We start from the raw sequence: 24,101 nt of genomic DNA, 5'->3' as shown, positions 1-24,101 counted from the left end.
TCTACCGACTCTGTGACGTCAAGTAACAACTGGTTTTAGCCTGATGTCAGCTGAATTTGGGTCACAGGAGTGCAGAACTAAGTGCACTCCTGTTACCCACAGGAGAATTATGGCCAAAAGAGTTTTGACCATACGTTTCCTTTAAATATTTGTTTGCAGATTCCTACCTTTTTCTGCTCTGATAAAAAAGCTGATTATTGTGTGTACAGTGAATCTGAATGGGAGTGACTTTTTCATTGCTTATATCATATCATCATATCATATCATATCATATATCATAGCAGCTGATGCACTTGCAGTAATCTAACGAAGAAAGATGCAGGAGTCGCTTTATAAGTAATTAACCCTTTGGGAGTTTTTTTTCCATGAAAGTTACCCTTAGAAGTGCTGGAGTGAGTCTAAAGGAGTTATAGCAGGACAGAGTTATTTTTTAGTAAGCTTTAGAGTTGAGCAAGGTTCACTTTAAATACTTGCTTTCATTTCTTTTTGTCTCTAGCTGTGTATTATTATTCAAAGTGATGCTGGTATTGTGTGTCTGGACATAGTGTAGCTATGATGGAGTACTTCATTAAGGGAGGAGGCAAAGAAAAATCAGCTTTAGTAATAGTATTTACTTTCCTAACAACAGAGCAGGACTGGGCAGTATTTATCAAAGTCTCTGCTGTTCCGCCAGCAATATTGCTGTCATTTTTTTCTGAAAAAGGATTTGAATATTTTATCACTTTAATTTCTTGCCAAATATTTGAAAGTTGGAAGAGAAGTAAACATCTTCAATCTGTTTTCCTAAAAGGGAAAGTGTTTTGTTCAACTGTCATTTATTTAAACAAACCTGTTGAAAAACATTGGGGATTGAGAGCAGTGTTATCGGCTGCCTGCATGGAGTGATTACAATGAAAGCATTGCATGAAGTTGCAGACTGCGGTGTTTGTAATGAATGTTGATTAATACAACAGCCAACAGCCAATCTTTCAATAATATGTGCAATTAACTTTCCCAGCATACACAATAAAACAAATGTACCTCTATAATGGATATGAATTACACATGCTTTATTTTCATTCAGGATCATTGGTATTAAAACTGCCATAATATTTGGGATGCTTGTAAATAGGATATATTTGAGAGATCAACTCCAACCTAAAGGTTTTTTCAGTTTCAATCAGGTAAAGTAAGGTTAGAACCTCATAAACTTGTTATTGCTGTGTTCATGGTTAGGAGATTTCTCCTCACTCATACAGAACATGAAGCTAGAGAAACTTTCCCCTGCCTGTTTGATGGGTGGCTGACAGTACTGAAAATAAGGGGTAAAGTTGGTCATACACCAGTAGACATTCTGAGTAGTCATCAGGAAATATACAAGCAGATCCTCCTAACAAATGATGTGGGTGTACCCAAGGTGCAGGATCTAACTACTGGCTGGTTCACCAGAGCTCCTGATGGTGGAGATGGTTTTTGATGTGTGTTAGTACCAGGTCATGTTCCTCAAGATCACCCCATTAGAAGGTAAGCAAGCAGCAGATGTAGAAGGTAGGGGTTAAGTAGAAGCATAGTCCGTAAAAACAAGCCAAAGGTCTGTAACACGCAGTAGCAGGATGGGAACAAAGTGTAGTCAATGAACAAGCTAAGGGTCGATAAAGAGTGGTAGTGAAGAAAAATACAGCATCAGGGATGCAAAGGACCAAGATATCAGCCAGAGAAAGCACAATATTCTGGGAAACTGGAAATTCAAAGACATGAGTTAAATCAGCAAGTTCATGGGAAAAGCAAAGGGTTCAAGGTTCACTAGAAGCAAGACACAAAGCAAGGATGTCCAAGGAATCGGGTAGGAAGCTTTCCAGCATCCCTGATGGCATAGGGAGAAGAGCCATAACTAGACTCCCCAGTGGTTGCAGGTTCAGACCCAGATCCTGACAATTTAATTGGAATGTTTGTACGGGAAATACGAAAAATTCCATTATCAAGTCAAATCAATTTTTTAAAAGCCCTTAAAATTTAATTCAGACCTCGAACTTGAATGGAATCCCAGATGTAATAAAAGGGTTTCTTTTGTGCCTAGAACATGTGTATTACAATATGTACAATTTTTCTTACATTTACAGTTAGCTTTTTATTAGTTCAAGAAAAATCACCCGTACTGCTCCTCTGAATTTTCTCATCACTGTGGTCAGAAATGATCATCAATTTGACCCATTAGAAAATAAAATGCTCCTAAAAATGAACATTTTTTAACTAAATTCTACTTGTATATGGCAAACTTTTTTCCGTATACAGACCGCGATAAAAATACATTTTCTACCATACTGAATAATATTTAAGCTGGCCATACACTGATCAAAACAGGGCTGGTCCATTCAACAGAAGTCGATTATTTAACCAACTCCTGTCCAAGGCACATGTTGGAAAATGTTCCATCAATTAGCAGCTGCAGCCGCTGATCAGTGTATTCTGACAGTGGCAGGTGCTGCTGTCAGAATACAATGTCCCAGAATTCCTCCATCTACCTCATTTGTGTGGATAAAGAAATCTATTTGTTTTTATTCAGCGTGCTGGCACCGAAAATACAGTAGACATGTATGACCATCAGTTAGGATTTTACTACTGTGTCTCCATTGAGAAAATTTCCATTGACTTCCTGTACTAGAGACGAGTATCTCCTAAACAGGATTTTGGTGGATTACAGAAAGGTTAACTTGTCGTTTTATTGTTTGGTGCATATGTGCTATTGATGAAATTTCTCTTCCTTCCTGGTCTGCACAGGAAGTGAGAGATCATTGCTCAATTAGGATAATTCCCCTCTTCATTGTCACAAAAACAGGTGTTCCCATTGGAAGATTAACCTTTATCTCTTGCACTAGTGAGAATTGTGAAATTCTGGATTTATCATCACTTTCTGTCTCTGTGACAATGGTCACCAGGACAAATGGATAAGGTAAACCTCCCCAGGTGACACAGACAGCAATGCGAAACCTGACATGGGCTCTAATCCTACCACACTCTCTAAAACTAGAAAAAAAGAGGTTATGGCTATACATAAAATTTAATGGGATGCAGACTGCATTCAAACCTTCCACACTTCATCCAAAAGTAAAAACAAATTGACTAGAGCTATATTTAATGAAAACATTTGCAGTATTATGAGTCTATTAAAAATGTAATGCATATCTGCAAAGTAATATAGGAACAGGGCTGTCCACAGCAACCAATCAATGGCACACATTCAATTTCCAATCTGCACTACAGAAAAACTGCAGGATTCTTATTGGATGCCAGGTAGCACATATCCATAACTCTACAAAGGATTTCATAAATTGGCTCAAATCAGGTACAAAGGGAGCATGATGTATTTCAGCATGCCTTCATTCAATTATCAATCATGAGATGTGTCTTCCAGGGTACCTCTATGACAAAAACAGCAGCATATGTAACTTTAAGGAAAGACTACTGAGACTCCTACCTTGCCTGGATGCCAAAACTTCACAAGAAATGCAAAGCAAGTTTCCTTTCTTTAATACCATATTCATAAAATGCAACATGAATGTGCCTATCTTTAAAGGAAGTTTTTTTTTTGATGAATATAAAATAGTGATATCTAAGTTACTGTACTATGCACGTATCGTTCTTACCTTTTCTGTAACAATTTCAGAGAACCTTCCTAAATGCTTAATTTTTAACTGATCTATCTTCACATAACTGCATACATTTCTTGTCTCTGTAGTAAGGACCTATGGCAAAGTTTCCCTAACATATTATTAGCATTGATTGAAGGATATCCCAAAAACTCACGTCAAAGGGTTCTCGTCATTTAAGCCAGTCCATCCCTATAAATCTGTAAAACATAAAAATATTCTTTTACATATGCGTTCTGTTATTGTTCTTGTTTGGTAATTTTGGAAATAATGGCATGTAAGTGATGCAAAAATGTAAAACCCAACTGAACTCTCATTTTTAGTGTATAATTTTGTAAAGCATTTTTCATATCCTTACATTTTATTAATAATGTTAGATTTCTATATCATATTTCTTCCTGGGGACTCAAAATGCTTTGTCTGCTGTTAATCCAGATGGTAAGGCAGCCATCTTGAGCAAACTCATTAGAATGTTATGCCAGGGTCAATTTTATTAGACAAGATTAATTTAACCTACCAGCTTGTTTTTGGAGTGTGTGAGAGTACTCGCAAAAGCACAGGGAGAACATGCAAACATGCAGTTAGTGTTCTGCCCAGAACTCAAAGCAAAGACCCAGTGCTGAAAGGCATTGTCGCTAACCACAAGGTCAATGTGTTACCCATGTGGATTATTATACTGTATATCCCATTCACCTTCAGTGGTAGCACAACGTCCTAAGTCCAAGCAGCAGACTGCAGAGTGGAGTGCTGCCCTGAGTGTGAGAGTGGCCACAAATCTCAGTGCTGCAGATCTCTTCCAACCTCTTCTTGTCTACATTCATTCACTTAAGTGTCTGCTGCACAATGTTGAGCTGAACTGTCCCCAATAGTAAAAGGTGATAATACTTGCACAATATACGTTGGCTTGGCTGCTTGCAGTCTCCACTAAGGGTTCATGTTAAAAGGCGACAATGCAGAAGAAATTTGGAAAAGTTGGAGTGACAACTGTCCCCATTGTGCTCTTGCTTTTTCATCCCCAAGGACCTTCATGGCAGGATGATAAGGTGTGAGTTTAATAAAAACTGAAGATTTTAAAAAGATTGAAAGCCACTTTTGCAATGATATTAACATGTTAAAGCTTATAAAAGTCTTCAAGAGGAAATTAACTCTGGAAAAAAAAAAGGCAATCAAAGGGCATAGAACTAGTCACCAGTGTTACCTGTGGTACCATTGCAGCAAATATTTTCCTATTGCTGATTTACCATGCCCTGTTGTGCACTATATGATGGTGGCTATCGTGGTAGAGGTAGAGCTTTGCTTCCTCATGTCAGAGTCTCCATGAAAAACAGTGAGCAGCACAATAGTGATATCACCAAATCTTACTCCAAATCTTCTGGGACTAGCAGTCAGAGGCAGCAATGCCTTAGGTCCCACACTACATACATTATATACAGCTATAAGATTGCGGGTACAGGAGTGCCTAGGAGGAATTAAAGACAACAGGTAGATTTTCCAGGGCACTGCTTAAGCATATTATCAAGTGTTTCCTAAACATAGCAAATCTCTACTTTTTGAATTGAGGTCCACTTTTGGTGCAAAGGAAAAAAACAGTGCCAGGGCAAAGGAATTATTGAATAGTTGTAACAACACTTTATTAAATAAAGCACACTTACATCTGAGACACACAGTATCCAGCCTGGAGAGGAGACGGATATCCGTACAACAGTCAGAGAACATTAGGATTAGCCAATCACAGAGTCTCTTCATGTAGAAAGCCAAACCCACCACATGCATGCAACTGGCAGCATCTACAGCCAAGCTGCCTCGTCTCTCAGTCTGTGTATGGGGACAATGTCACAGATGTACAACGCATTTCAGGGACACGTCCCCTTTGTCACGCTTGACTCTGAAACATTTTGCTTCATTAAATAAAGTGTTGCTGCTACTGTTTACTAATCCCTGTGTGCTGGTACTGTTGAATTTCCTTTGCATGTATTTGGAGTAGATCCGTGACAGATCTGGATTCAGGAGCTTCAGGAATCTTTGTTCTTCCTTCCTTTAAAGCTTGGGACTATAAAACTCCATCATCCTATATGTTGAGAGCATTGAGTATCTGGTGTACTACTGTGTACATTAATGATGTTGTATACAGCTGTGCTCAAAAGTTTGCACACCTTGACAAAAATCATGACATTTTGGCATTGATATTGAAAATATGACTGATCATATGAAACAATTTATTATCACATAGTTAGTTATATGGCTCCTTTTTAAATAATAATAACAGAAATCACCCAAATTGCCCTGAACAAAAGTGTACGTACCCTGGAATATTTGCCCTTGGTACAGACACACAAGGCAACACACACACAGGTTAAAATGGCAATTAAAGGTTAATTTCCAACATCAGCTTTTTAAACTGCAATTAGTGTCTGCAGATAAATAGTCAATGAGTTTATTGACTTCCATAGAGAGTAGAATAGAACTGTCAAAAGACCTGTGTAACAATGTAATAGAACTTTATAAAGTTGGAAAGGGATAAAAAGAGATATCCAAATCCTTGAATATGCCAGTCAGTACTGTTCAATCACGTATTAAGAAGTGGAAAATTCAGGGTTCTCTTGATATCAACCTAGGTCAGGTAGACCAAGAAAGATTTCAGCCACAACTGCCAGAAGAATTGTTCGGGATACGAAGAAAAACCCACAGGTAACCTCAGGAGAAATACAGGCTGCTCTGGAAAAAGACAATGTGGTTGTTTCAAGAAGCAAAATGCGATGATACTTGGACAAAAATCAGCTGTATGGTTGAGTTAACAGAAAGAAGCCTTTACTGAACCAATGCCACAAACAATATGCCTGACATCTTGACAAGCCTCACAGCTTCTGGCACACTGTAATCTGGAGTGATGAGACCAAATCAGAGCTTTTTGGTCACAACCATAAGCACTATGTTTGGAGAGGGGTCAACAGCAACAAGAATACCATCCCCACTGTGAAGCATGGTGGTGGCTCACTGTTGTGTGAGCTCTAAATGCATGGGGAATCTTGTGAACATTTATGGCAAGATGAAAGCAGCATGTTATCAGAAAATACTGAAAGCTGCTCATGGGACGCTCTTTGACTTTCCACAATGACAATGACCCTAAGCACAAGGCCAAGTTGACCCTCCAGTGGTTACAGAATAAAAAGGTGAAGGTTCTGGAGTGGCCATCACAGTCTCCTGACTAGCCATTTTGGGAAGATCTCAAATGTGCAGTTCATGCAAGACGATCAAAGACATTACATGACCTGGAGGCATTCTGCTAAGATAAATAGGCAGCTATAGCACCTGCAAGAATTTCAGGCCTCATAGGCAACTATTACAAAAAACTGCACACTGTCATTGATGCTAAAGGGGTCAATACACAGCATTAAGAACTACTGTAAGGGCATGCATACTTTTGAACAGGGGTGATTTAATTTATTTACTTGTTACCATGTTTTGTTTTATGATTGTGCCATTCTGTTATGACCAACAGTTGAATATAAATCCCATAAGCAGTAAAAAAAAATGTGTTTTGCCTGCTCACTCATTTTTTTTTCTTTAAAAATGGTACATACTGTATATTACCAATTCTGCAAGGTATGAGCACAACTGTATATGAGTTTATGTCTATATTAATTCCAAATGTTGGCTAAAGTCATAGAGTGCAATTATGGCTGTGAGATGTGTAGTGTTTACTTGTCAAATTTACTGACTTGTAAATAGTGGCAGCATTTACAAGTAGGACAGAAATATTCTGCAATTCTGAAGCTATAATGAACAACAGACATCAAACGGAACAAAAGGTTTTTGGGGTCATTCAGTCTTATGACATAAGACATGAATTAATGAGCTGTGGTGCCAACATGTAGGGCTTCATTGTTGGTAGGAAAAGTCACAGCTCTCTGATGACATATAAACACCACCTGGCTTATCAGGCTCCAGCTTATTTTTAAGAAGTCTCATATTATATAGTCTGTTAGAACAGCTATATCCAGCATTGCAACAAATGACTTTCCTGTCAGTGATCAGTACACAAAGGTTTTCTGTCAAATGGCTCACTTCTCAACACCAACATACAAACCTAGGGATTTAAAGAAGATTTTAAAAATAAGGCTGGTATAACAGATACCCATTTAAACCAAATCTCAAAACTGAACATTAAGTAGATATAAAAGACAACATGTTATACAGCTCTTTAATTATTAATAAATCAATGGGGTTTTTTTTGTTTTTTTTTAATGAAAGCAGTGTAAGTACCTGGATCTGACCTGGTACCAGTCTCTTGCAATCCCTGTACAGTAGGGCTGAGGAGTAACAAGAAGAAGCAACACAAACAGCAATCATTTCATTCCAATCTGAGCTCATCTCCTTGTCATTTTGCTTTCTCTTCCCATCAGCATGACAAGTATCATGCTGATTGGAAGAGAAAGCAAAATGACAAGGAGATGAGCTCAGATTGGTCCTCTTAATATACAGTATTTCTTCATAGCACCTTAAAGCAGCATTAAACCCAAAAGTAAACATGTATTATATTGCAGCTTACCAATTCTTAGATATGTGTCACCCTCCCCCTCCCTCCCAATCTCCGGACTGACAATGCTGCTGTGTCCTGGCTCATTACTCCAGAGTGGTGTCTCACTAATACATGAGGTGTGTTTGCATTATTGGCCAGATCACCAGGTGAAAATAGAAGTAAAAATCCTAAAAAAAGGAAATCTGATGCAGCCACCACATCTAATGACTGGTAAGCTGCAATGCAATACATTTCAGGTTTTGGATTTAATAGTGCTTTAAAACCTCCATGCAACCAAAATCACAGACATAATTATCAGCACAAGGGGCATCACTTACAGTCAGTAGGATGTATCCCTTGTGCTGATTCTTCTGTTAGTAAAAATATTCCTCCATCCTGTCCCCCACACCCCTAATCTTCTAGTATGGTGTAGGTTAATACAACTAACGGGTCATCACAGGCTCTCATCAAAGGAACCTGACTACGTTAGCCCTTTCTGCATAGCTCCTTCATAGAAGCCATTAATACAGCTTCTATGAATGACCACAATCTTCTATGAATGGAGAACTCGGTGGAAAGGAAAGGCGTCGTCAGGCACCCTTGATGAGAACCTGTGACAGCCCGTAGGTTGTATTAACTTCTGCTGTTCCAGGGTTGGGGGGGAGTAGGATGGAGGAAGATTTTCACAGAAGAGGAATCAGCAAAAGGGACACACCCTGCTGACTGTAAGTTATGTCCCTTGTGCTGATAATTATGTATGTGATTTTTGACTGCACTTTGGCTTTAATAATTTCTTGTATTAGCCTCCTAAAATCTGGTGGACAGCATGACCGGGAAGGAGCATCACTGTAAGCCAATCAGGCTTTTGCATTGCACAGTCTGTGAACCTCACATAAAAAGGAGTTTGCTGACAGGAGGGGAGAGCACAACACCAACCTCATCAGTGTGCTGCTCATCAGAGTGGCTTGGTGATCAAGTTTTTCTTAATTTCATTATGTTAAAGAGAGGTCACCAAATGTCTGCTGTTTAGGATGCCTAGCTGCAGCAAAGGGCTTGTTGGATAAAATTACAAATATTTATGCATCTAAAACAATTCAAACATATACACATGAACTGTGAATGTAGTTGTTTGCTGCGTTTCTGCTTTAAGAAGCTTTTGCAAATTAGAAAAAGAATCCCAGAAAACTGCAAGTCAGTGCTGAAAGTTGCTGAATATGCAAATTATGAACTAGCATATTTGCTTACAACTAACTAACAGAATAATCTGTCATTACACTTGGCAGTAAGGCTGTGTAAGGCGAATTTTACTAATGCATAGAGAAACCTCCCACATGAAAGAAAAATATATTTGAAATATATTTTAAAAATATTCTTCCCAAATATATTGCCATATATTTGAAATACTACAAGTGTGGCCTTATTACAAAATATATGAAAAATATTTTTAAAAATGTATATTTTTAAATATATTCTTCAGATTTTTTTTTTAACATCAAGTAATTTTAACATATATTTTTACATATACTTGTAAATGCATTCCAAAAATGTAGATTAAATGTATTTTTAAAGACATACAGTATATTTTAAAATTTATTTTTAAAAATATTCATCATATATTTTGTAATAACAACTCATTTCAACATACAGTATATATATATATTGAAATATATTGAATACGGCCAAAATTGTAGGATTTCAAATATATGTCAATATATTTGGAAAGAATATTTTAAAAATATATTTCAAATATATTTTTCTTCCATGTGGGCTGCTAACTATTACAAGCACAGATGATGGGAAAATACAACTTGGGCTGGGTTACTGACACTTATTAGGTGTTACAGGTCTGTTGAAAATATTAATTTATTCAATAAATTGAAATCTGTGTGTTCAAGAATAAAGGAAATCATGTAGTTGTTAAAGTGCTTATGTCTACAGCACAGACTTAAATTTGACTCTGACCTTGACAAACTGATTTAAAGTGGAACTTCATCCTAATGGGGAGGTTCCCCCTCCTCCTCTTCTTCTTTTGAAACCTTTTTTTTTTGGGGGGGGGGGGGAGTGGGTACCTGGTTTTGACAGTTACCCTTTTCCAGTTCTGGTGGGATAGCCTAGGAAGCCAACTATGAAGCCGTAAGTAACCACAGCAGGCTTCCCACAGTTAATATGCCCCAAAAAGAACTGGCCCAGGTGACGACTGCGCTGGATCCATGCATAGGTACGTGTTCTATAATTAAAAAGCAGCTACAGTATTTTCAAACAGGGTTAAGAACCTCTTTAAGGTTTACATGGGGAGACTATAGTGAGGTGCTAGAAGCAGTATGCTATCTACTTTATGCATAGGGCTACTTTCCAATTAGCAGACCACTAAACAAGAGAAAGGAGAAGGCTTCAAGATTCCTGAACTATAAAAAGCCTTCTAACTCTTCTCAAAGTCCCCAACAGTTCTCCTGATGAATCTAGCCTCACATTTCCAAAGTTGGACAGAAAAGGGGAACTCAAAAAAGGAAAACATTTTGTAAATTCAGTACAATTCATAAAAATGCTTGCTCCTGTAACTATGTTTCCTTAAATACTGTACCATGAGTACATTTTAGGGGAACCACTGCTCCAAGCTTCTACACTGCAAGCTGGTTGGATGTCAGTCTTGGAGACCATCCACACTCTGTGGACATGCACTGACAAAGAAGAAAGGCTGGACTCCAATAACTTTGCTGGACTCAGAAAAAAACACATGACTGGTCCTCGCCTGGAGGCCAATGAGTCTCCAGGTGACAACGAGCTGCATTGTTTGTATCATAAAACAAGAAAAAGGTAGCGCTATCAAATTAAATATCCAAATCAAACAGTAATAAATAAAACAGTGAAAAAATTAATTTAAATGACCAAAAAAAATATCTTTAAGAATTTTCTCAGTGAAGAATGTCCATCACCAAAGAACAGATTTGTGTAAATCTGCCACCAACAGAAATGAATAAACTCACCAGAGCAAATTGCCAGTTAAATTATAAACCAGAAATTGCACTTGTTTGCTCTGGGAGCAATACTCTGCAGGCAGACTCCGTGAAGACGTCGGATGACAAAACGCGTAGGGTGCAGCTTTGGACTAACGTCACTACGTTCTGTAGGAGGCAGGCATCTCGGCTTTCTGTGATTTTAACGAAATGTGTTTGTTGCTAGTGTCGGCTATGACACTGTTCCATGTGAGTGGATTATAATGAGTTTTTACAAATAAATGTGTCGTACGGTATCACACAATTGTTTGCTTTGTTTTTTCTTTTCTTAGCCTGTCTACGAAGTTCTTGGAATTTGGTCTGGAAGTTTTCGCTGCTGAGTTTATAGATTTGCAGAGTATTGCTCCCAGAGAGGATAAATAAGTGTCTAGATATCTGAGTCATCCTGACTTGCAATATATTACATCAACAAGCTGAGAGAGGAATAATTTCAAAAATCTGGTCACCGCTGAGTCTGCTTGCAGAGTATTGCTCCCAGAGCAAACAAGTGCAATTGCTGGTTTATAATTTTTCTAAATGTTTTTTTTAATTTTTATTTAATTTTTTAATATTATTATTTATGGGTTTTTTTTCTTTTTACATACTGTCACCCTAGCAGTACAGTGTCACCATAGTTTTTACACTGATTGCTTTTACACCCATAAAGGCTGTAAAAGCAATAATTTCTCCTTCTCTATGGCTGCATTCTTGCAGCCATTGAGCAATACTGTGTGAACTGTGATTGGTCACAGCTTGTCACATAGTACAAGGCTGTTGTGAATAGCCTTGTGCCATGTGACCTCTGTGATCATTCACAGATTTCACAAGTAGTAAGCAATGATGTCAGAAGTGACATCTTGCTTACTACTCTTCATGTGATCACTGATTGGCCAATCAGTGATCACATGATCGGGACCTCACACAGAGATCGCGTACAACAATTGGTCACAGCGGGCACCGGATCGTGGTGCTGCGCATTCCCAGGGAGCGAGCACAAGCAGAGAGCGGGGAGGACGTTTATAAACGGCCATCCGCCCCTGTACTGCTCCTGTCCAGCCGTTTATATACAGTCATGGCCGAAATTGTTGGCACCCTTGATATTTTTCCTGAAAATCAAGTATTTCACACAAAAAAGGTATTGCATTAACACATGTTTTGCTATACACATGTTTATTCCCTTTGTATGTATTGGAACAAATATAAAACAGAGGCAGAAAAGCAAATATGACATAATGTCACACAAAACCCCAAAAATGGGCTGGACAAAAGTATTGGCACCCTTAACTTAATATTTGGTTGCACACCCTTTGGAAAACATAACTGAAATCAGTCGCTTCCTATAACCATCAATAAGCTTCTGACACCTCTCACCCGGAATTTTGGACCACTCTTCCTTTGCAAACAGCTCCAGGTCTCTCTTATTGGAAGGACACCTTTTCCCAACAGCAATTTTAAGATCTCTCCACAGGTGTTCAATGGGATTTAGATCTGGGCTCATTGCTGGCCACTTCAGAACTCTCCAGCGCTTCTTTGCCATCCATTTCTGAGTGCTTTTTGACGTATGTTTGGGGTCATTGTCCTGCTGGAAGACCCAGGATCTTGGACGCAAACCCAGCTTTCTGACACTGGGCCCTACAGTGCGACCCAAAATCCTTTGGTAATCCTCAGATTTCATGATGCCTTGCACACAGTCAAGGCACCCAGTGCCAGAGGCAGCAAAACAACCCCAAAACATCATTGAACCTCCACCATATTTTACCGTAGGTACTGTGTTTTGTTCTTTGTAGGCCTCATTCCGTTTTCGGTAAACAGTAGAATGATGTGCTTTACCGAAAAGCTCTATCTTGGTCTCATCTGTCCACAAGACGTTTTCCCAGAAGGCTTTTGGCTTACTCAAGTACATTTTGGCAAACTGTAGTCTTGCTTTTTTATGTCTCTGTGTCAGCAGTGGGGTCCTCCTGGGTCTCCTGCCATAGCGTTTCATTTCATTTAAATGTCGACGGATAGTTCGCGCTGACACTGATGCTCCCTGAGCCTGCAGGACAGCTTGAATGTCTTTGGAACATGTTTGGGGCTGCTTATCCACCATCCGGACTATTCTGCGTTGCAATCTTTCATCAATTTTCCTCATCCGTCCACGACCAGGGAGATTAGCTACAGTGCCATGGGTTGCAAACTTCTTGATAATGTTGCGCACTGTGGACAAAGGCAAATCTAGTTCTCTGGAGATGGACTTGTAACCTTGAGATTGTTGATATTTTGCCACAATTTTGGTTCTCAGGTCCTCAGACAGTTCTCGTCTCCTCTTTCTGTTGTCCATGCTTAGTGTGGCACAGACAGACACACAATGCAAAGGTTAAGTGAACGTCTCTCCTTTTTATCTGCTTTCAGGTGTGATTTCTATATTGCCCACACCTGTTACTTGCCCCAGGTGAGTTTACAGGAGCATCACATGCTTGTAACATTCTTATTTATCCGCAGTTGTGAAAGGGTGCCAATACTTTTGTCCAGCCCATTTTTGGAGGTTTGTGTGACATTATGTCGAATTTGCTTTCTTTCCTCCCTTTTTTTGTTTTGTCCCAATACACACAAAGGGAATAAACATGTGTATAGCAAAACATGTGTTAATGCAATACGTTTCGTGAGAAATACATGATTTCCTGGAGAAATATCAAGGGTGCCAACAATTTCGGCCATGACTGTACATGGGCTGTACGGGAAGTGGTTAATGCATAGAATTCATGAAGGTTAAAAAAAAAACCTTCAATCTTTAAAACCACTTAAAAGTGATAGAAAAACTATTTATAAAATTTGTATGCAAAACTAGATTTAAACTTTTAAATATGCCTCCAAACAATAGGGGCAAAAGCTCCAGTACGTATACTGTATAGCTATACCACTTTAGCCCATAGAGTCTCAAAAACTGTAACTATATGTAAAGTAGCACCCAAAGTCCTAGATCATGATGGAGCCCCATAACTCATGTCTATTTTCCATTGCAGTTAAAAAAAAAGAATGTTACTCCTATGTGGTTGGCTTACATCTTTACACTGCAGTTTAGTCTGATTTAAAATGTTACTAAACCCACAACAGTAAAATCAGTCTGTATATGCAGTAAAGTATGCTTGTTATACTCACTGTGGAACCTAAGGGGTTAATCCTCTCCATTGTGTAAAAAGGCCATTTGATCCTTCCTTCTCTGTTCCTCCCCTTTTTCTATTGACCACCTCTTATGGCCTGATAAGACAGACTGAACCGTAGGCATTTTGCACATGCTCAGTATAGTGTGTATTGCTAAAGAGGTTTTTTTTTCTTGGGAGAGTGCATGTGATTAGCACAAGGCCAATCAGCACTGTCCAGACAGAGGTCAGGGTTTTTGCTTCCTCCTAGAGGAGAAAGAAAACTCCTCCTACAAGCTTTAACTAGTGCTGGGCTGGACACTGACAGAAGCCACAAGACTGCTCTAACTGCTGATGAGAAAAGGTATTTAGTAGTTTATATTTACTAAAATAATTGCATTGCCATGTTCTGTATACTGTGGGAGACCAGATATAGTGAATGCAGAGTCCTGGGTTTAGCAACACTTTAAATGGTAACTGGAAGTCTGGATTTACACCTATCCAATGCAGTAGTATATAGCAAATGTGAGTTTTACTGTGCATTACTGTAACACATGCTATTTTGTACAGTGTTGCAGAGATGCTTTAATACATGCAATAAAATACATGCAATAATGCACCCCAATTAAATGGAAAATTATGAAGGGGCCCTAAGGGAATACTGTATTAATGCCTGTGCTTTGCATTACCATGTTCACTGCAATGAGAAACACATTGACTAATGCTGCTTTAAAAGCATAAAGCCAGGCACAGAGAAAACCTTTTTTTTTTAATCTAGAAGGCTCTCAAACACTGTTTGTCCATCCTAACCCCCTATAAATATTCATAGTGGATCTATTACATTACAGCAAACAGTGCATATTGATGAATATAGCCAACTGTTGACGCAACATTTAACATCAATGAGGTTTTGTAATTATTAATAAAGAATGACATTTATGGCTTATTGATCTAATACTGTTCTGGTTATAAAATTACCAAATTTATATTTAATAGTATATTCTTCAACTTTGCAATAGTTTACTTTCTATTTTCTGTGCATGAGCAACAATACACTGAAATCTGTTGCATTAACAGAGCCCCCAGATAAATGAGGAAGCCACAATACACTTGTTAGGCAATAAATAACTTACTTGCGCAGAATCCTTGGAATTTACCAGCATCAAGCATAGATATCCATCAAGTAGTATGTAGCCCTATTGTCCCCAGCACGGCAAAAATCCTGTGCTATTATTTTGGCGGCAGAAATCCAGTCACAATTCCCAGTGGCTTCACAGAGAAATATTTGTTTTGTTTCACCCTTGAATTATTTATGGATTTTTGCTACTTCACTTGAGTGGCTAGTTAGCTATTATAAAAATACATTGCTTCAAGAATTGTGTTTTTGTTTTTTTTTTGCTAGCAGTTGCAGATCAAAAGGATTACAAAACAAAATAGCTAAATGCTTAATTTCCTATGGACTGACACATTTAAACCCATACGTCCCTCCAGTGTATTAAATAAAATGTCTGTGTAAAAGTAATAGAGGATACCTGTCACATCAACTAATACCTGTCACAGCAGAGACGGCTCATTCTGGAGTGAAACACAAATGTGCAGCATCATAGACTTTGCATCACCTGACATCATACATGGGGTTTATGTACTAAAACTGGAGAGTGTCAAATCTGGTGCACCAAAGAAACCAATCCGCTTCCAGGTTTTATTGCCAAACCTTAATTGAACAAGCTGAAGTTAGAAGCTGATTGGCTACCATGCATAGCTGCACCAGATTCTGAGTACTCCAGTTTTAGTAAAGGTGGGAATACACGATTAGAAAATCAACCGATCGGTCATCCGACGATCGAGGGGCGTTCGTTTGTTGGTCAAAATTGTGGCCCACATTAACCAATCTAAAAAAATTGTTCATCGGGCAATACGTAGTGTTGACGTCTTCCATACAAGTGGAAGTGATGCAGTGTGCGTGTGACCTTGTAGCCACGCCCTTCCGGCCAGAACGAGTGATATACACAACAATTACCAGCAATGAGTATAATACAGTTTATTACATGACCTATATACATAAATAGTGATACATAAAAATATAATATGCATAACTCTGGTTTCATTATCTCATTAGGCCAATCTACTTTTACCATTTGGATTTTTCGTTCGTGTTTATGAAGATTCCTTGGACATAAACATCCAGGTCATCTTCTGTTTCCGCTCATGCGTAATAGCGCTTGATAGATTTTTTTCGTACAACTGTCATACCACCGCATAGAAAATCGGTCATTCGTATGCGAAACGACAACATTTTTCACTGTTGTTCAACCGGATTTTTTCGTTCACAATATCGTTATTGGTTAAAACATCCTGCTCATCAACGAATCGAAAAATCATTCAATCAGTGGTTCCGCAAAAGTTTTCATACAATTTTCTTATCATGTGTACGGGGCATTAGTCTACCTCTTTCCATCAACTGTCCTGATAATATCACTGCTGTAAGAATAGTGCAGTATGGGCATCAAATGTTGAATCTGGGCTTGGGTGGCAACAGCTGATGTGACAGATTAATTTCCTTTTAATTTGTTTTCATTGGTAGAAACGGTTATCAAGTTTATTGTAAAGAGCAATAACACAGAAAAATCACTTCAGTTAAAGTATAACTAAAGGCAAAACTTTTTTTAAAGTTTTGGATAGAGTGGAGATGGATTAGAACCCCTGTCAGGTTTTATTGCTGTCTGTGCCCCCGTTAGGGAGATTCATCCTCTCTTTTTGTCCTGTTTGCCATTAACATTGAAAGTAAAAGTTAAAAAAATGGGTTGTCCCCAGAAAAGTAATAGAGGGGAAATTTTCCAATGGGAACACTAGCCCTGGTGACCTGGGGGACCCCAATGGATTCCCTTAGTTTAGAAGGATTTCCTCTCTGCTTCCTGTTTGGCTATGGGACCGGAAGTGAAGGGAAATCTCCACAATGGGACACACATGGCAAAAAAAATCTGACAGGGGTTATAACTCTTCCTTGTTCTATCCAAAATGGAAAAAAAACTTTTGCCTATAGTTCTACTTTAAGCTGCTCTTGCACTGGCAGAGCAGCATATCTGACATTCATCCATCCAAGCAACATAATCATCCATCCATGGATGGCAGTGACCCAATCACACAGTTGTGGGTGTTCAGCACAAACACAAAATTCCTTTGTTATGTAGGTGACAGTGGAAGTGGTCATACAAGAGCTGAAAGCTCATACAACTTTCTGTTTCCTACTTCTGCATCCTTTATGCTGACCACTTAGCTATTTGCATAGCTCCCACAAGTTCCCACAAGTTCCTCATTTGGAGACACCATTCCTCATTTGAGACCAAAACCCTCTGTCCTGCATGTACACTCAGTTGTGCCTCTTTATTTGCCCTGATGTGATACAAAATGGACTTTTTTTTAATACCCAAAGTGATATGCTACACTAATCTTTTTTTATCCAACCTCAATATTAGTGCATTTTTTTTATTGAAAAGCCAATATAAAAGAAAAATAGAGGTTAAAAAAGTACTTAAAAGGTAACTAAAAAAAATATGGCATCCCTTTCAACAATGTTTTGGCATCTCCCACAACAAAAAAATGTCATTTTTAGTGAGATACTCCCAAAGGGAGATCAGGTCTAAAGGGATGCAGGCCTTGACAATTTTTCATTAGAGCCCTGCAGGTGCAACAGCTGATTGATGATTATAAAAGCACTCCCATACAGATTCACTCTGCCATGGACACAAACAAACAAACAGCTCTTCAGAATAACAAAAGGTAGGACTTTGCAACAAAGTTTGTGAAAATCCCTGCAATGTACAATGATCACCCAGAGGGGAATGTGTTTTTCTCAAAAAAAGCGGAGTTACTTTTTAAGTGGTTTAGCCACTCATGCTCTGCATACTAGGTCTTTGTGGTTTGTGTAACCAAGGCCATGGCAAAGAGGTGTTCTTTAACTACATACTGCATGCTAAAAGGTGTACCTCTTTATCATTTCAGAAAGCTGGGAGGTATGTATTTGTTAGTCTCAAAGAAGATTGTCAATCCATATGTAAGGCAACGATCAACAGAAAAGGTCTATAACAGTACTTTTCTTCTGCCTCTATGGGCACTGTTAGCTACTTCTACATGCTAGTTTTGCAGCAATCATAATCCAAGCATATAAAATCATACAACAGCACTAAATAAGGTCTGAAGTCATAAAGTGGGGTTTATTTACTAAAGCTGGAGAGTGCAAAATCAGGTGCATTTCTGCAAAGAAACCAATCAGCTTCCAGATTTTATTGCCAAAGCTTAATAGAACAAGCGGAAGTTTGTTTTAAGGTAAGTTTCACATATTGTGCTTGTATGAGTTGCATAATAGCACATTATGTCTTTGTCTTCCAGGGGAAAACTTTTTTTTGTTCCTAGAGTTTACTACTGCTTTAATTGAACATGCTGAGCTTAAAGGCCCATTGGCTACCATGCACAGGTACACCACATTTTGAATGAGCCAGCTTTATTAAATCTCCCCCAGTATGACTGTATCTAGACACAAACCTTTACGAGTAAATGTCCTAACAAACAAACTCTAGTGCAACATATATTCCGTGTGATTCCACAAATTCAAATGAATTTAACATTGTCCAAATTCGAAATATTTTTTTTTTCTACTCAGATCTTCCACAATATACCCATTCACTAAATTATAACGTGTGTGTAATTTTTAAACCTTTTAAGTCTTGGTATAATCTTTATTGCATAGTTACATTGGTCCAGCTTGGGCCATTGTAAGTACCTGAGTAACTGTCACAGAAGGTGAAAATCATTGTGGTGGTCAGCACTTTTATAGTGATTGCTGTGAGATGGGGAAACAGCTCTCATTGTTTGAACATTGTGTGAGAGTAAATTAATGTTTGACTGACATTCTGCGGTTTAGCCACAAGATGTCACTGTTTTTCTAACACAGACTCAGACTGCATAGATATTTGTATATTCATGAAGAGGTGGGGTTTTCACACAGAGTTGGGGTTTTTAGTGAACAGGAAGATTAGACTGCAGCCATGTTTTGGACGATGCTGAATGCAGGAGCCATGATTTGGACGATGCTGAATGCAGAGCTGAGAATCCGATGACATCCAGGTGTGAAAGCGTCCCTCACTAACCAGAGATTGCTGCCAGGAAGGCTGATGAGAAGCAACATTTGTTCTGTTCAGAGTTACCAGCGGATGCAAAGCAGACCTGGGTCGGTAAGATCGTGCACGCACCTTATTTCAGTGTTGGCGCCCAGAGACTGAGTCCAGGCCGATAGTTAGTTAGTTAGGGTCTCTGTTTGTATCAGGCCGCAAGTGTTGTTACTGATTATTGGAAGGATTCCACCACTTAAAGTGACATTTCACATTGGAGAACTGATAAAATCCTACAAACTCAAGCCAGACTGGCGTTTTGCTCAGAAGGAATAATCAGGCACGTGCTACAGGACCAGTTATGGGAGGGGGAATACTGTAGATTTGTGTAAGATTGTAAGCTGTTGTGCTGCACCGCAGGCTAGCCCATACCATACACCCATACACTGATTCTTGCTCTTTTAGGGTAATAACAGGTAAGGTGTGGCAGCTTAATTGTGCATGCCAGTAGGTGAATTACTACTCTTTCTACCTTCATCCATCAGAAGGCGCCGTGCTGTGCAGCACAAGGGTCTCAGCCTTTGGGCTTTGTGTATGTAAATTTATTGTATGTTCCCAGCATTTGTGTTTGTGTTTACTTGCCACATCTAAGTAAAATTCTGTTGTGGCAAAAGCTGGTGTTAGGGTTGCTTTCCTCGTTCGTGACTTCACTGTATCCTGGGGAGCCCACCCCGGTACATGGCTTACATTGCCACAATCCCTTCTGCATAGTGACCACAAGAGTTTGCCCGCTTGTGCAATTCAGACAATTCACAGAACACAAGGCATTCAGTATTTGGATGAGGTCAAGATTGTGATGCCACCACTCAGCATCTCTACCTCATCCAATCAGGGAATGGCTTGCATTCATTAGAAAGTAAAAGGCGTTTTGTGAAGGGAGGCAGTGCCAATCAAGCAAATCCTCGGTCACAATGCAGAAGGAAAGAAACAAGTTCCAGATGATTGTGATGATCACTGTATTAGCTGCAACCACTACTCTTATTGTCAATCTCCACAGTTGTCCCCCAGGTATGAAATTTACCTACTTACATTGTGTCAAGCTGAACTATGCAATAAGCATCAAACTAAGAGATATATTATGTGATGGAACCTTAATTATCCAACTTGATCGTATCACCCCTGTCCTCTAAAATGAGAAACTGCTGGTCATGGTGTAATAAAATGTATTCATATAAAATAATTAAAAACATAAGGCTGTTTATTCTAATGTTGTTGTGAAGCCACGTGCCACCAATATCCAGTTTCCAGAGAATCAAGCATATAGTGATATAGAGATCAGGCAGACAGTAGAAAGGATCAGGGGGGCCTTCACATTTCTAACCACTTGGAATCCAGAGTGATAAGGGAAGTGAGTTGGTTATGCTGAGAACTCTTAATTATTATTTCTCAAACTTCTTTAATCTAGCCTGGTAACACTGAACTACTGTACACTTGTTGAACTTTTTTAGGGATTCAGGAAAGCCTTTAATAAAAAGTTTTTCTATTTTGAACTAATAAAGGCCAAGCATTACATGGTTTTAAGTGACTAATAGAGCATCAAATCTCATAGGATCTTCTTTTGCTGTCTAGGCCTTTGTAATATTGTTTCTCTCAGTTCTCATACTTGAATCCCATTTGCCTTGATTTATTTTTAACTTTTTTTGCTAATTATTCTACAGACAATGTGGAAGATGAATTGGAGATGGCCACAGTTCGGCATCGCCCCGAGGCCCTTGAGTTGCTCGAAGCACAGACTAAATTCACAAAGAAGGAACTCCAGATTCTCTACAGAGGATTCAAAAACGTGAGATTTTTGTATTATTATCATCTAAAATGAAGTGAGGTCATTCAGTTTTGAAGGTCACAACAAATGAGGATGGTGGTAACATATAACAGCCTCTACAAAATGTGAGGAATTCACCTACAGGACTGTCACTTCTGTTTAGAACAATGTAGGTTTTTAGGTATTTATAGACTTTAGGTCATCATCTTCCATGGAAGAACCAAGAGCTGTGTGAAGTGTGAGCGCTTAGCCTATATCACACTAGAGATCCTGTCACTGGCAACATAATCTCTAATGGGCTCATTTACTAAGAAAAAGGTGAAGCAATAGAAGTTAGACGCCAAAACTTCACCTAATTGAAACAATTAAGACCTTGCCATGGTGAACAGAGGAAAATGTCTATTAGTAAATGTTGAATTGGAATAGTCGTGTTTACAAAATAGGCAATTCTAAACTTGGTCCCTAGAGGGCATAGGAGCCAGGATCCCATTTCCGACTTTTCCCATTTCTTTCTAGGAACATTTGGCAGGTGTGATTTGTTGTTTCTTCTAATGATAATTCTATTATTAATTCTCTTTCTTGCTTTGTAGTTTTTTTTATGTTATGTTCTGCAATTAAATGCATTTTTTAATGAATGTTACAGAGTAATGCATACTATTTTCTAATGTTAAATATATATCCAACCATTACAGTTATATCTCTCTTATATGACAAATATTTTTTATTGTCAAATTTTAATTTTCTTATATTTACTTAAAAGTATATATCTTAATTCTTGAATCGTGGTACTACTATATATGCTAGATAGCATGGTAGTCAGCATTGTGGCTTAGTGGTTAGCACTTCTGCCTAGCAGCACTAGAGTTGCCTGTTTAAATCCCAACCATGGCACTACCTGCATGGAGTTTGCATGTTCTGCCTGTGTGGGTTTCCTCACATGCTGGTATTTGTTTTGGCTCCTGTCTAAATTCTCCTTAGTATATGAATGTGAGTTAGGAACTTTAGATAGTAAGCTCTTTGAAGGCAGGGCCTGATGTGAATGTACAATATGTATGCAAAGTGTTATGTAAATTGACGGTGCTATATAAGTACCTGAAATAATAAAAATGCATGTTTATATATGTGTTTTGTGCAATCCGGTACATTTTAGAAAGTTTCACATAATGTAGACAAAAGAGCTGACATTACAAATAAAAAGTGTGTATGTGGGGGGGTTTGCTCTTCTACCCCCTTTTCTAGCCTGCAGGACTGTATGCTCCGATAAGGGTGTGTTAGTGATTTTGGGGGAAGCCACGCCTTTTTTTTTTGGAGTTAACGGGTTCCCCTTCCATGACAGTTATATCTCTGTTATATTACAAATACATTTTAATGTCTAATTCATATTTTCTTATAATATCTACTTATAATTATATATCTTGATTCTTGAATCATGGTACTACTATATATTCCAATTAATGTTATTGGCAGCATCGTGGTTAGCACTCCTGCAGAACACTAGGGTCATTGGTTCAAATCCCACCCATGGCACCCCATGCTGGGAGTTTTCATGTTCTCTCTGTTCCTGTTTGGGTTTCTTCTCACACTCCAAAAACATTCTGGTAGGTTAATTGGCACTAGTATGAGGGTAAAGATGAGCTCAGAGGTGTATAATTGATTCTTTCCCTAAGCAAAACCTGCAAAGGACATCCTGCAATATGCACATGCTCCAAAAATGCCACGCCATGTGCGTCCCTCCTCTCTGCTCTGCAGAATGCTCTGGCAAACATAGCTAACAGCGGAGCCTCCTCACCTTCAGTCGTGAGACAGAAGTGGTGGGTGGCACAAATAAATACACGCAATTGACACCTGTTTGGTGTTTTTGAGTTTGGTGTCACCTGCCTCCAGCTGCTGTATTTACTTTTGGCCAACGAACTGAACTTTTGTTCTTATGTCTCTGGAGCATGCGAATGTCCTTCATCAAATGTGATGATGCAATTTCCGAGACTGGTCTGGGAGCTGGTCCTGAGACCATTTGTGTGTGATAGCTAATTTTTATGCACAATCATGGCTCCCACATATGCAAATAGATTTTCTTTTATGTACAATATATTTATTATGAAAATTATTTGACTTTAATTCCTCAGATTGCAACTAGGAAACAAAAAAAACCCACAAAGGCCCCGGTTGATATGTTAAATATCTATTTTCCCTGAAATTCTATTTTCCCTGAAATTCAGCTTTGGAACTGTTAAAGGTTTTCTGTTAAGGGAGGGGGGGGTATTTCACACCTTGCATGTGTGCAGTATAAATGTTTATTTTGTAGATTTGTATGGATGTTAATACATTGCACTTGAGGGGAAAAAAAGGTTTCTTGATATAACAAATACATAAATAGTTCATATTCTATATTTATTTTGACAGAAACAGTAAAAATATATATATTTATGGTGCTACATTTTGCACAGCACTTTACTAGAGGGTTCGAAGGGCCCTGCTCATTGGAGCTTACATTCTAAAAGGCATCACAACTTAACTTTCACAGTGTACAGCTGGGAACAAAATAAGGCTAACCAGGCAACATTCTACAAGGTACAACAAATCTCATCTCCCTACCCAACCACTCCATCAATTTGATGTTCAAAACAAAGCAGGGCATAAACAAAAGTAAAAAAAAACACAACAAAAAAAAGAACATAGCACCAATGCTCCCCCCTCCCCCATTCCTACACACATACATTTCTGATTATGGTAAGCAGGAAGCTGCATTTCTATCTACATGTTTAAGCAAATTATATCAAAGTTAGGAGTAGAACAATTGACTCATCCCCAATGACAACAGAATGAAAACAGCATAGACAACATGTACCAAGTCCTTGAGCATGTTCAGTGTAACTAACAATATATTTCAAATGGAATAAAAATACAAATGTGGCGC

General features: G+C 38.6%; 1 protein-coding gene across 5 annotated transcripts in view; it reads left to right on the top strand.

The window, feature by feature from the left end:
• Positions 1-24,101, top strand: part of KCNIP4 (potassium voltage-gated channel interacting protein 4) — an 892,326-nt gene that overhangs the window by 747,589 nt on the left and 120,636 nt on the right. For 4 of the 5 annotated variants that reach the window (XM_089677484.1, XM_089677483.1, XM_089677482.1 and 1 more), the window contains exon 2: positions 21,084-21,208. In XM_089677484.1, the coding sequence (XP_089533610.1) occupies positions 21,084-21,208 (125 nt within the window). Of the gene's footprint in view, positions 1-3,391; positions 3,491-21,083; positions 21,209-24,101 lie in introns of all 5 variants that reach the window. The other variant, XM_089677479.1, reaches the window with a different exon arrangement.

This window comes from Staurois parvus, unplaced genomic scaffold (assembly GCF_062004578.1).
Source record: "Staurois parvus isolate SC_StPar_1 unplaced genomic scaffold, SC_StPar_1.0 ptg000186l, whole genome shotgun sequence".
NCBI classification, from domain to species: Eukaryota; Metazoa; Chordata; class Amphibia; order Anura; family Ranidae; genus Staurois; species Staurois parvus.
This window is presented reverse-complemented; position numbering and strand designations above follow the sequence as displayed.